This window comes from Oncorhynchus tshawytscha, linkage group LG22 (assembly GCF_018296145.1).
Source record: "Oncorhynchus tshawytscha isolate Ot180627B linkage group LG22, Otsh_v2.0, whole genome shotgun sequence".
Lineage (NCBI taxonomy): Eukaryota > Metazoa > Chordata > Actinopteri > Salmoniformes > Salmonidae > Oncorhynchus > Oncorhynchus tshawytscha.
In genome coordinates, this window is record NC_056450.1 from 16,988,061 (window position 1) to 17,003,090 (window position 15,030).

Sequence of the window (15,030 nt, forward strand, 5' to 3'; positions counted from 1 at the left end):
ACAAAACCTACAGTACACTATGAAAATGTTGTCATATGCTCCTTTTTTTGCCTCACTTGAGAATGGGTCTTTGTGCGGGTCCATGGCAACTTGTACCATCCTTCAAAATAAGATAGAACATATTCCTGGAGGTAAGGAGAAGGGAGGGAGCCTGTTTTGTCAATTGCAAACCCCCCTTAAGGTCGTTTACAGGACAATCTAGTTCATCACATAAACACCAGGTGTTCTCATCATGAAATCACTCAATTACTGAAGGTCTATGTTTAGGACAAAATGCATGATGGCATTAACATCCTTCTCCTGTGAATGAGGCCACTCTTGCTCAAGCATCTTTCTATAGCCTGAGTGCTGAAAACTCTTAATTGTACTTTTTTTTAATTAAGTGGCTGCACACTTACATTGACTGGTTTCAAGGGTAGAGCAGGCATACTGGGCTGAAATCCCTCTGGCTTTGTGTAATTACTGTATATACACACTATTACCCATTATCAAGCTTGGATTAAGTCAATGAGCACTGGGACGTCTGTCCTGGTCATCCACCATCTACGGCTTCCTCAAATCACTGCCTATATCCTTTAAGAAGAATATATACCTGACTAATGTCGACTGCTCCTCCTGTATATGGTAATTATAGGTTAATGCTATGTATAACTCCTTTCCACACATTTATACTGTTGAGCAAAAACAATAGGACAGGGTAAAGAAAGGGAAAAGTTATTTAATGGTAACTTTGGTTACTGTAATATATTGCCTTTGGATACTTCTCACATTGGTTTATACTGTATGTGTTACTTGACTCAGCAACCCAATTTTTATTTTAAGCCTATTACCTCATAGAACCTCAAAATCCCTGCATTTGGTGTATTGCCTCTGAGGGCAGATGGATATTATACAATATGCATTCTACTCACCAAGCTCTTGGAATAAGTTAACATTATTTATTATATATGTGAGTACAAATTACATTTTAAAGTCATTGCTATATTCTTGAATATAAAAAGTTCACAGGATAGGTCAAAAATGAAATCAAATTGGCAATAAATTGTGTAGGGTTTTGGCTCTTGCTCTCTCTCTCTTCTTTATGCACCTCTCAACAAAAGTCCTGTGTTCATATTTACATACCATAAGCCACGGCAGTGTTGTATTGTGAAATTATTATGATTCTATGTGTGTATCAAATGACAGACAGATGGCAAATGTTGCATCATATCAATTTGGAGGACAAACCCATACATTAGGCTATATATGTACTGTATATTCTATGCTTGTGTTAGTACTAGGTCATGTTGGAATGTGCTGTAGAACATAATGGTTAGCTGCAACACTTGCACCTACACACATCACCAACACATCACCAACTGCCACCCCATGCCAACTGATCAAGATGCTTCTCAGTCATCCTAGAGGGAATTAAACAATATGCAGCAGATTGGAAATAGCTGTAATCTAGAAATATATACAACAGATGAGAAGAACATATTATGATCAGAATGCTACATATAGCTAGATTGTATGTATTTAATGTAAACTGGCACACATCCATTACACTGTGGACACCTAATGAAAACAAAGCTGTTATAGCTTACAGTAAAAAGCTAACTGAATTTGTGGGATGTTATCTGAGGAGGACAATATACACATTTACAGCCATTTACACCAATGGGCAAACATTATGAATGTTGTGTCATTAAACAGAAACTGAGATGGATTGAGTTACTTTGTTGCCATCATTTAGTTAGTGTCATCTTTTTTTCATTCCTGTAACAGTCAACTGAACTTACCTAATGTCATCTTCGTTGGCAAAGAGAATGACAACCCGGGCGTTGGGGTTCTCTGACAGTCTACGGATTACCTTGTCAAACTCTCCAAGCTTAGGTTCCCGTGGTATCTTCACTGACTGAGAGATGCACACACCTCCTGCAACCAAGACAGAGGAAAAACATGTTAGAACAATTTATTTATTTATTTTAATTTAAAAGGGAAATGGGGATACCTAGTTAGTTGTACAACTGAATGCATTGAGCTGAAATGTGTCTTCCGCATTTAACCCAACTCCTCTGAATCAGAGAGGTGCGGAGTGCTGCCTTAACTGACATCCGCGTCTTCGGCGCCCGGAGAACAGTGGGTTAACTGCCTTGCTCAGGGGCAGAACAACAGATTTTTAGCTTGTCAGCTCGGGGATGGGATCCAACAACCTTTCGGTTACTGGCCCAACGCTCCTACCCCCCAGGCTACCTGCCGCCCCTATTATATTGTTAGGAATTGAAAACTGGTCAAGGTGTGGAGAAATGCTGGATGCAAGAGATAAACTTCTATATTTAAGAGTTTTATTAAACAAAAATGTGCACAGGGAGACCAAAATGAGACTTCTGCAAGGTTATTAATAAACTGCCACCCTTCAGAAGGAAGGGCGAACCTAAATGTTCTTCCTTATGTTTGTTGTTTCTTCCTCCCATGCATAATTCCAAAACATTAAATCAAGGCTGAAATCAGGGGGTTGAATAGACTATACATTTGACATCCATGGACGATTGTACGGCTAAGGGGACCAGATACCAATTACTAAGAATTGCTTTACGGTAAACTCTGACCTTAGAGACCAAATTCCAATAGGGAATAATCATCAAAATAGTGTTCTTAACAATAGACTGGGGAAAATAGACATGAACAAAAGCTGAACAGCTGATCTGTCTTGGGGCTCCCTCCAAACAGTTTAAAATCTGTACCTGGGGACCTTTACTTAAATAGACATTTATATTTCTAAAGGGTGTGCCATCTCTGATGTAGTTTGGAGTATTGGTATAGAACACCTGTCAGGAATCAGCAATAACTACATTGGTAAAACCAGCAAAGGGCATCTGCATTTAGATACAGTAAACCTCTATCTAAATTCAGGTTCTCCCCAAACTAGTCTGGCATATCATTCTTAGAATCACCCTCTTTCTTATTTCTCCGTTTCAACTGAAAGTAGGCCAAAGCCAAGGAGAATTTGTTTCGCTCTCTCCTGAACCAACAACAATAATCCTAATCATGTCTTCAGGACATTTTATGGATGTCTGGATGCAAGATTAAAATTGTGCAGGTGTAATATTTCACAGCAGGAGGAATGCAAGGTATTAAAACATATTTTCATGCACCACAAGGGGAAGATCTAAGACACGAAAACCCATCCATTCAGTGTATAGGGCTGCCAATGAGACTGGGTAAATTGTGTAGCAATTCTGAGCGAACCTATACCCAAAATGAAATGGTGAGCACTGGATACATTTTGTGAATAGTTGCAATTTAGTATTATATTTTTTACCTTATTTTACCAGGTACGTCAATTAAGAACACATTCTCTACATGTAATATTGTTTAACTTCAGCATTTTTGTTTAGCTATAAAAGACACGTGCCTTCCTTACTGGGAAAGCATCATTTAATTGATATGCAGCTTCAACTTCATTCTTTCTGACACAGTAAGCATTATTTATATTGTGTACTGTATAAATCCAAATGCCTCAAGGAATTTCACTTACTCATAGAACTATTAAGTGGGCCTTCAGAAACATTTCAAAACTGACTGTTGTCGCAAATAAATGAATAGTGATCTGATCAAAACTCCAAAACAGCCCACCCATACAGCACACATGTTATGGAAACCAGTGCTATTTCATCTAAATACAAATCAGTCTAACCCATGTAACCTAATTCCATACTGATCATTCCTAATCTGGCGTGTTAGACTAGATACATGTAACTGGTGTGAAATGGCTAGCTAGTTAGCTGTACATGCTAGTAGCGTTTCCATCAGTGACGTTACTCGCTCTGAGAACTTGAAGTAGTTAATTCCCTTGCTCTGCAAGAGCCTCAGCTTTTGTGGAGCAATAGGTAACTAAGCTTTGTGGGTGACTGTTGTTGTGTTCAGAGGGTCCCTGGATCCAGCCCAGGTTGGGGTGAGGAGATTGACGGAAGCAATACTGTTACACACACCCAATACACTTACAAGTCCCCAAAGAGAGCAACAAACCTTGCCTTGCCTTGAGGCATTGGTATCCAGCAGCAGAAAGAAAGTGAGCGAGCTCCAGCATACGTCCATTGGATACCAAACAAGCCAAGGCTTTCTAATTCCCCGAGAAACATTTCAGGAGAATTGTTTTGTCGTCCTGCCAAAATGCCACAGCGTCTATGTGCATGCTAATGAACTCGCCTCTCTTGACTCATACAAAGCCGGCCCGCTGTATCATCAATGCAAGAATAATACCCTCTGGTTCAGTGAATGGCTGCCAGGGCCTCACAATGGATCAGAAAACAAAGCTGCGCCCCAGCTCTGACTAATAGGTTGGGAAAGTAAAAGTAAGAAAAAACCAAGTAGCGGGGGACAACAATGGCAGTGATGACAGGCTAGCTCATGGGTGCAAAGGGCCACTTCCAGTTGATGGCATGGACCAGTCCTCAGTCAATGGCGTGCAATGGCTGTTCTTTTACTCCCACATACTGTATAGTGCAAGTATTGATTTTTCTTTGATTTTGCAGTATTGCTAAACCACTGGATTTGTATCACTATTTGTTTCCCTGGTGAATGTTCTAATCTTGCTGGTCATGCACGTGACAACAAATAGGCCTAGATGAAGCATCTGGGGCTGGCAGTACTCTGCCCATGCAGTCACTGGGCTGGATCATTTATTTTTCTTCTCTGGAAAAATAGAGACTTATTCCTACTCATAATGTGGTTCATGTCTGTTTCTTGCATGGCCAGCCATCGTCATATTGACAGATCCATGATTCCACAATTATTTCCTACACCATCCACATTAGATTGAAAGCCATTTGTGGGTTTACATCTACAGCATATTCTTACTTGAGACAGGAAATTAGGGAGTGTTTTATAGACTACCTACAGTCACCATTCAGGGCCCCACCTCTATGTAGTCTCCCATCCCACTTTCTTGTTGTCCATCTCCAATCCTACTCTGTTCCACCCTGTAAACTTTTTCCAACTAATTAAACCCAGTCTAAACTAATCTCCTGGTAGGTTTGTCTATCCATCTTGCTGTCTCATTCTATATACAGTACGTAGCCAGTAGACTCATGGGAAATTTTACTTCAGCAAGATCTAGAGGAATGCTATAGCACCTCTCCTTGTCATTACTGGAGACTCTATCCATCTTAAGAGCGTCTTTGCCTCACTGGTGACTCAGTCCCAGGGTCCCTAACCATATGCTCTGTGGAGGAGATAGAGAGTTATCCCTTCTCTCCGCTCCCTCTTCACTTCACTGCTACTTTTCTGTGGCCTAGCCTCTGAAGAGGGGAGCAAGGGGAGGGAGATAGAGAGATAGAAAGTGAAAGCAGTCGAGGTCCACTATAAAGATCTAATAGATCTGCAGGAAAATAAATGTAAGTCCTTTCTGCAACTTTCTGTATTTCACCAAAAAATGGTTGATCCGTTTATGGATGTAATGGAATTTAAACAAAGTTTGGAATTTACGCAGTCGGAGGTGGAGAAGCACCATTCAACACCATGTCTGAGGATTTTGCATTTTCCAAACAACACTTGACAAGCGCTCTTCCAAAGGAGACTACCTCAAAAACCAATCTAGGTGCAATAACATTTTAATCGATGGAATTGAGGACGTAAAGACTGAGACTTTGCATGTCAAGGCAAGAAACCCCTGGAAGATCAACTCAAACAGGACCCGAATGTAACGATGTGCACTGAGAGTCGGGATGCAAGTTCAGGGAGTGAATACATTTAATAAAGGAACGGAAATTAATACAAAACAAGAAACACAAACAACGCACAGACATGAAGCTGGAACAGAAATAACAATGCCTGGGGAAGGAACCAAAGGGAGTGACATATATAGGGAAGGTAATCAAGGAGGTGATGGGGTCCAGGTGAGAGTCATGAGGCGCTGGTGCGCGTGACGATGGTGACAGGTGTATGGGATAATGAGCAGCCTGATGACCTAGAGGCCGGAGAGGGAGCACACGTGACACCTAAACTCATCGAGATAGAGAGGGCCCATAGGAATGGAACTTTATTCCCCGATGGACGGCCCAGATCTATAATGGTGAAACTGCTCAGGTTCAAAGACAAGGAGGATATTCTCAGAAGAGCCAAACGCCTGTAGGGAACCAAAATCTTCATCAATGAAGACTTCTCAAAAAAGGTATGCCTCAAAAAAATGGAACTGTTGCCACGAATAATTGAAGAATGAAAAAAAGGCAACATCTCATACCTGAAGTATGATTAGCTGCACGTTCACCCCCCCCCCCCTTGCCTATTGCAAGTGACTCCGCTATAGTCAACTGATTTGACACACACACACAAACACATTCACACACATATTTATTCTACTTTGTTCATGTGTTTCACATAACCTCATGACCAAAAACACACATCGCTCTAAATGTCATAACCCTCTGAAGTCGCCAATGTCCAGTCTCTTGACAACAAGGTTGATGAAATCCGAGCAAGGGTAGCATTCCAGAGGGACATCAGAGACTATAACGTTCTTTGCTTCACGGAAACATGGCTCACTGGAGAGACGCTATCGGAGTCGGTGCAGCCAACTGGTTTCTCCACGCATCGCGCAGACAGACACTAACATCTTTCTGGTAAGAAGAGGGGCGGGGGCGTATGCTTCATGGTTAACGTGACGTGGTGTGATCATAACAACATACAGGTACTCAAGTCCTTCTGTTCACCTGATTTAGAATTCCTCACAATCAAATGTCGACCGCATTATCTACCAAGGGAATTCTCTTCGATTATAATCACAGCCGTATATATTCCCCCCCAAGCAGTCACATCGATGGCTCTGAACGAACTTTATTTGCAAACTGGAATCCATTTATCCGGAGGCTGCATTCATTGTAGCTGGGGATTTTAACAAGGCTAATCTGAAAACAAGACTCCCTAAATTGTATCAGCATATCGATTGCGCAACCAAGGCTGGAAAAACCTTGGATCACTGCTATTCTAACTTCCGCGACGCATATAAGGCCCTGCCCCGCCCTCCTTTCGGAAAAGCTGACCACGACTCCATTTTGTTGATCAAACAAGCTAAGCGTCAGTATAGAGACAAAGTAGAATCTCAATTCAACGGCTCAGACACAAGAGGTATGTGGCAGGGTCTACAGTCAATCATGGATTACAAAAAGAAAACCAGCCCCATCACGGACCAGGATGTCTTGCTCCCAGGCAGACTAAATAACTTTTTTGCCCGCTTTGAGGACAATACAGTGCCACTGACACGGCCCGCAACTAAAACATGCAGACTCTCCTTCACTGCAGCCGACATGAGGAAAACATTTAAACGTGTCAACCCTCGCAAGGCTGCAGGCCCAGACGGCATCCCCAGCCGCGCCCTCAGAGCATGCGCAGACCAGCTGGCTGGTGTGTTTACGGACATATTCAATCAATCCATATCCCAGTCTGTTGTTCCCACATGCTTCAAGGAGGGCCACCATTGTTCCTGTTCCCAAGAAAGCTAAGGTAACTGAGCTAAACGACTACCGCCCCATAGCACTCACTTCCGTCATCATGAAGTGCTTTGAGAGACTAGTCAAGGACCATATCACCTCCACCCTACCTGACACCCTAGACCCACTCCAATTTGCTTACCGCCCAAATAGGTCCACAGACGATGCAATCTCAACCACACTGCACACTGCCCTAACCCATCTGGACAAGAGGAATACCTATGTGAGAATGCTGTTCATCGACTACAGCTCCGCATTTAACACCATAGTGCCCTCCAAGCTAGTCATCAAGCTCGAGACCCTGGGTCTCGACCCCGCCCTGTGCAACTGGGTACTGGACTTCCTGACGGGCCGCCCCCAGGTGGTGAGGGTAGGCAACAACATTTCCACCCCGCTGATCCTCAACACTGGGGCACCACAAGGGTGCGTTCTGAGCCCTCTCCTGTACTCCCTGTTCACCCACGACTGCGTAGCCACGCACGCCTCCAACTCAATCATCAAGTTTGCGGACGACACAACAGTGGTAGGCTTGATTACCAACAACGACGAGACGGCCTACAGGGAGGAGGTGAGGGCCCTCGGAGTGTGGTGTCAGGAAAATAACCTCACACTCAACGTCAACAAAACTAAGGAGATGATTGTGGACTTCAGGAAACAGCAGAGGGAACACCCCCTATCCACATTGATGCAACAGTATTGGAGAGGGTAGTAAGTTTTAAGTTCCTCGGCGTACACATCACAGACAAACTGAATTGGTCCACCCACACAGACAGCATCGTGAAGAAGGCGCAGCAGCGCCTCTTCAACCTCAGGAGGCTGAAGAAATTCGGCTTGTCACCAAAAGCACTCACAAACTTCTACAGATGCACAATCGAGAGCATCCTGTCGGGCTGTATCACCGCCTGGTACGGCAACTGCTCCGCCCACAACCGTAAGGCTCTCCAGAGGGTAGTGAGGTCTGCACAACGCATCACCGGGGGCAAACTACCTGCCCTCCAGGACACCTACAACACCCGATGTCACAGGAAGGCCATAAAGATCATCAAGGACAACAACCACCCGAGCCACTGCCTGTTCACCCCGCTATCATCCAGAAGGCGAGGTCAGTACAGGTGCATCAAAGCTGGGACCGAGAGACTGAAAAACAGCTTCTATCTCAAGGCCATCAGACTGTTAAACAGCCACCACTAACATTGAGTGGCTGCTGCCAACACACTGACTCAACTCCAGCCACTTTAATAATGGGAATTGATGGCAAATGATGTAAAATATATCACTAGCCACTTTAAACAATGCTACCTAATATAATGTTTACATACCCTACATTATTCATCTCATATGTATATACTGTACTCTATATCATCTACTGCATCTTTATGTAATACATGTATCACTAGCCACTTTAACTATGCCACTTTGTTTACATACTCATCTCATATGTATATACTGCACTCAATACCATCTACTGTATCTTGCCTATGCCGCTCTGTACCATCACTCATTCATATATCTTTATGTACATATTCTTTATCCCCTTACACTTGTGTCTATAAGGTAGTAGTTTTGGAATTGTTAGCTAGATTACTTGTTGGTTATTACTGCATTGTCGGAACTAGAAGCACAAGCATTTCGCTACACTCGCATTAACATCTGCTAACCATGTGTATGTGACAAATAAAATTTGATTTGATTTGGTGTTATGTGAACTGTGTCAATGTGCAATCCATAAGAAGTGCACCCCTATTGATAAATCTTTTAAAACCAGATTCAAATGACCCCTAATGTATTGCTGTATTGGACATGTTAGGCTTGCAGTTCTATTTTTCTGTTCCACTCTGGATGATTGTGACTGTGTATCTCAGTTGGGCACGATATCAACCCTGACAACATGGTCTTCAAGCCATTAGATATTAATAAAGAGAACTATAACTATAATGATTCTTTTAATCCAGATTCAAATGACCTGACATTTACCAGAGATGAGTCTATCACTTGTGATTACTATAATGTAAAGCAATTTAACAAGCTGTATAGCAGTGCATCTAATTCCAAGGTAAGCTTATTTTCTACCTTTTCATTTGAATGTTCGCATTCGTCATAAAAATCATCACCACCCTGTTCATTTTCTGTCTTCTCTCAATTTTCCATTGTTGCCCTGTCAGAAACATGTTTGACTGAAGAGACAACCATGCTTTATGACATGACTCCTACAATACTGTTCACCAGTGTAGAACATCCAGAATGGGAGGAAGCGTATCCATTTTAGTTCATAAATGTTTTCAATTCTTTGTAATAGAGGACCTCGCATTTTTTACAAATTCGTTGAATAATGTGGCTAATACAGGAATACTTTATACTGATATTTATTCTCCTTGGGACAGATGGAAATTATTAGTAGCATTACAAGTATATATATATATATATATATATATATTTTAAAGTAATTGTGAGCGCTTTAGGATGTTGATTAATGATATTTAATGGGAACATTTTTATAATCAGGCCAATGTGGAGTCTGCTTACCAGACTCAGTATTTCACCACCGCTTTCCAATAGTTAAATGGTGTAAGGGAGCAGCAGAAGGGTTCTGGAAACCTTGGTTAACAACCGGTTTCCTCAGTTAATAAAAACAAGTTGTATAAAAAGTGTATTCCTTAATTCCTCTCCCCTGAATTCTGCAAATTCCCAAAAGTATAAGAACACATTTATTCACTTTATCCATTTTTTTATTTTACTTTTTATTTATTTTACGAACAAATTCCAAGAATCCTTAAATAAAGTAAACTTGGAAAAACATCAATCAAAAGGCATCTACAGCTATTCTATCACACCCTCTGTCACGCCCTGGCCATAGAGGCTTTTTATTCTCTATTTATTATCCCCTGGGTACTTATACCTGTGTTTTCTGTTGTCTGTTGCCAATTCGTCTAGTTTCTTCAAGTCTACCAGCGGATGTCCCTGCCCCTGCTTTTTCCATCTCGCTTTTTCCTCACCCTCCTGATTTTTGTACCTTGCTTTTCCTGAACCTGCCTGCCGTCCTGTACCTTTGCCTCTACTCTGGATTATCAACCCCTGCCTGCCTTAACCTGACGTTTGCCTGCCCCTGTTTCTGTAATAAACATTGTTACTTCAACACAGTCTGCATTTGGGTCTTCCCTGAAACATGATAGAAATTCCTTGGATTACATTAAGGGACATTTCCCTTCTCTGCTTCAGTTTGATCCCACCGATGTACTGTAATGGAGGTGATAGAGGTAATTGGTAACTTAAATATATCAGCAGTAGGTCATGATGAGACTGGTGCCTCTTTGGTGAAATCAGTGTCTTCCTTGATTACTGAGCCTCTAACGTACAGTCCCAGTCAAAATTTTGGACAAACCTACTCATTCAAGGGTTTTTCGATAGTTTAACTATTTTCTAAATTGTAGAATAATAGTGAAGATATCAAAACTATGAAATAGCACATATGGAATCATGTAGTAACCAAAAATCTAAATATATTTTACATTTGAGATTCTTCAAAGTAGCCAGCCTTTGCCTTGATGACAACTTTGCACACTCTTGGTATTCTCTCAACCAGCTTCACCTGAAATGCTTTTCCAACAGTCTTGAAGGAGTTCCCACATATGCTGAGCACTTGTTGGGTGCTTTTCATTCACTCTTCTGTCCAACCCATCCCAAACCATCTCAATTGGTTTGAGATTGGGTGACTGTGGAGGCCAGGTCATCTGATGCAGCACTTCATCACTCTCTTTCTTGGTCAAATAGCTCTTACACAGCATGGAGGTGTGTATGGGCTGCAGAAAAACAAATGATAGTCCCACTAAGCGAAAACCAGATGGGATAGCATATAGCTGTAGAATGCTGTGGTAGTCATGCTGGTTAAGTGTGCCTGGAATTCTAAATAAATCACAGACAGTGTCACCAGCAAAGCACTCCCACACCTCCTCCTCTATGCTTCACAGTGGGAACCACACATGCAGAGATCATCTGTTCACCTACTCTGTGTCTCAGAAAGACAAAGCGGTTGGAACCAAAAATCTCAAATTTGGACTCATCAGACCAAAGGACAGATTTCCACCGGTCTAATGTACGTTGCTCGTGTTTTCTTCAACCTAGCAAGTCTCTTATTCTTATAGGTGTCCTTCAGTACTGGTTTCTTTGCACTAATTCGACCATGAAGGCCTGCTTCCTGCAGTCTCCTCTGAACAGTTTATGTTGAGATGTTTATGTTGAGATGTGTCTGTTACCTGAACTCTGAGAAGCATTTATTTGGGCTGTAATTTCTGAGGATGTTAACTCCAATGAACTTATCCTCTCACAGAGGTAACTCTGGCTCTTCCTTTCCTGTGGCGGTCCTCATAAAGAGACAGTTTCATCATAGTGCTTGATGGTTTTTCCGACTGCACCTGAAGAAACTTTCAGACTTCTTGAAATTTTCCAGATTGACTGACATTCATGTTTTAAAGTAATGATGGACTGTCGTTTCTCTTTGCTTATTTGAGCTGTTCTTGCCATAATATGGATTTGGTCTTTCACCAAATAGGGCTATCTTCTGTATACCACCCTTACCTTGTCACAACACAACTGATTGGCCAGGTCGCAGTTGTAAATGAGAACTTGTTCTCAACTAGCCTACCTGGTTAAATAAAGGTGAAATAAATAAATTGGCTCAAACGCATTAAGAAGGAAAGACACCTGTTAATTGAAATGCATTCCAGGTGACTAGCTCATGAAGCTGGTTGAGATAATGCCAAGAGTGTGCAAAGCTGTCAAATGCAAAAGGGTGTCTAGTTTGAAGAACATCAGATATAAAATAACACTCTTTTGGTTATTACATGATTCCATGTGTTATTTCATAGTTTAGGTTTTCACTATTATTCTGCAATATAGAAAATAGTAAAAATAAAGAAAAACCCTGGAATTATTACGTGTGTCCAAACTTTTGACTGGTACTGTATATCTTCAACAAAGCTATGGAAACTGGTATTGTGCATAAAAGATTAGAAAATGTCAACATTATCCCCCTCTATAAATATGGGCATCAAATATCTTTTACAGATTATCACCCAATATCTGTACTACCATGTTTTTCTAAAATCCTTGGAAAAATTGGTGTATAAGAGAATGTTGAAACATTTAAATCAACATTATATTCTGTAAGCATACATATATGGTTTTCGTAAAACTTACTCCACAGGCTCTTTTGCAACTTGTGGATAAAATCTGTTCAGCCCTGAACAACAATGAATACCATCTTGGCATATTTTTAGATTTATCCAAAGTGTTTGACACGGTTTATTTTAATTTGATTTAACCTTCAATCATGAAATACTACTTTATTTATAAATTGCATTATTACAGTTTCCATGATTATCCATATAATTGCCTTGATAGTTGTGTTTATGACAGAGAACAATTTGTTTATGCAAATATGGGTGCATCTACCAGGCCAAGATATCCTGTGATGTGCCACAGGGTTTGATAATTGGACCTTTGGTATTCCTAATCTATATCAATGACCTTGCTGCTGTGTCTTTTACCATACTTCTTTGCTGATGATACCAATTAGATTGTATCACTAAATCATTTTGATTCACTAATTAATGAAGCCAACTCAGGCATGGCCAAATTTTCTGAATGGTTCCAGATAAACAACTTATCTTTAAATGTACAAAAATCCAACTTTATTGTATTCACTATTAAGAATAAGAAATATTGCAAAAAATAAAAAGAGCCAGAATCTCAATTGGTGGGAATGAAATGGAACAAGTCCCATCCACTATATTCCTCAGAGTTCTAACTGATGAAAAGCTTTCCCAGAAAGATCATATTCTTTTTTTTTTTCATTTTGTCTGCAGCAAAGTTAAGGAATCTGTTGGTATCATCAGAAAGATTAGTGGTTTGGTTCATCATGCTTGAATCCTAACTCTATACTATAGTATAATTGACCCAAATCTCATTTACTGTAATATTGTCTGGGCCAGTACATTATGTTCAACACAAGACACTGCGATAACCTTTTTCCTCTTATCTGCCACACCTCACATAGAGAATTGACTATCAGATAAAGAGGTACCAGACTCTGGAATTCTTATCTTCACATTGCCAAAACATCATTATCCCTCAATAACTTAAAGTGAAGACTGGGGTCAGCCTGATGAACCTAACTTCTGTCACGCCCTGACCGTAGAGATCTTTTTATTCTCTATGTTTGTTGGTCAGGGTGTGACTCGGGTGGGAAACTCTATGTTCTTTATTTCTATGTTTTGGCCGGGTATGGTTCTCAATCAAGGACAGCTGTCTATCGTTGTCTCTGATTGGGAATCATACTTAGGCAGCCTGTTTTGCCACCTTAGTTTTGTAGGACGTTGTTTTTGTACAGCTCTGTGTAGCCTACCGAACGTTAAGTTCATTTTCCTTTTGTTGTTTTTAGGTGTTAATTTTCAATAAAGATTAAATGTACGTCTACCACGCTGCACCTTGGTCCGATCATTTCGACGAGCGTAACAGAACATCCCACCAAGAAAGGACCAAGCAGCGTGGACAGGACGAGTGGACGTGGGAGGAGATCCTGGATGGTAAAGGACCCTGGACGCAGGCTGGAGAATATCACCGTCCAAAGGAGGAAATAGAGGCAGCGAAGGAGGAGCAGCAAAGATATGAGGAAGCAAGTCATCGACGGAAGCCCAAGAAGCAACTCCAAAATATTATTTTTTGGGGGGGGGGCACACAGGGAGGTTGGCGGAGCTAACTCCCAATGCACACGGCAAGGAGCGTGGTACTGGTCAGGCACCGTGTTATGCGGTAAAGCGCACGTGTCACCAGTGCGCGTGCACAGCCCGGCGCACTCGGAACCAACTCTCAGCAAGTGCCACGCTAGAGTGGGCATCCAGCCAGGGCAAATTGTGCCAGCTCAGCGCTATTGGTCTCCGGTGCGCCTTTTCGGCCCAGGGTTTCCTGCGCCGGCTCTGCGCTCTGTGTCTCTGGTGCGCTGTGACAGCTCAGTGCATCCTGTGCCTGCGCTCCGCACATGCCAGGCTAGAGTGGGCATTCAGCCACGAGGAGCGGTGCAAGTTCTAAGCACCAAAACTCCAGTGCTCCCCCACAGTCCGGTTTGACCTGTGCCTGCGCTCTGGAGGTGCCGGGCTAAAGTGGGCATTCAGCCTGGAAGTGGTGCCAAGGATAAGCTCCAGATCTCTAGTGCTTCCCCACAGCCCGGTTCATCCTGTGCCTGCTCCACGGACCAGGCCTCCAGTAGGTCTCCCCAGCCTGGTGAGTCCTGTGCCTGCTCCATGCGTGAGTCCGGAGCCTGCAGCGAGGTTCTCCAGCCCGGAGCCTGCAGCGAGGGTCTCCAGTCCGGAGCCTGCAGCGAGGGTCTCCAGTCCGGAGCCTCCAGCGACGGTCTCCAGTCCGGGGCCTCCAGCGACGGTCCCCAGTCCGGGGTCTGCAGCGAGGGTCCCCAGTCCGGGGCCTGCAGCGAGGGTCTCCAGTCCGGGGCCTGCAGCGAGGGTCCCCAGTCCGGGGCCTGCAACGAGGGTCCCCAGTCTGGGGCCTGCAG

At 42.5% G+C, this 15,030-nt stretch overlaps 1 protein-coding gene across 1 annotated transcript in view; it reads right to left on the bottom strand.

Annotated features, from left to right (window-relative positions):
- Positions 1 to 15,030, bottom strand: part of LOC112221956 (metabotropic glutamate receptor 4-like) — a 323,222-nt gene that overhangs the window by 74,218 nt on the left and 233,974 nt on the right. Inside the window, exon 4 of the mRNA XM_024384429.2 lies at positions 1,782 to 1,917. Within this exon, the coding sequence (XP_024240197.1) occupies positions 1,782 to 1,917 (136 nt within the window). The remainder of the gene's footprint in view (positions 1 to 1,781; positions 1,918 to 15,030) is intronic.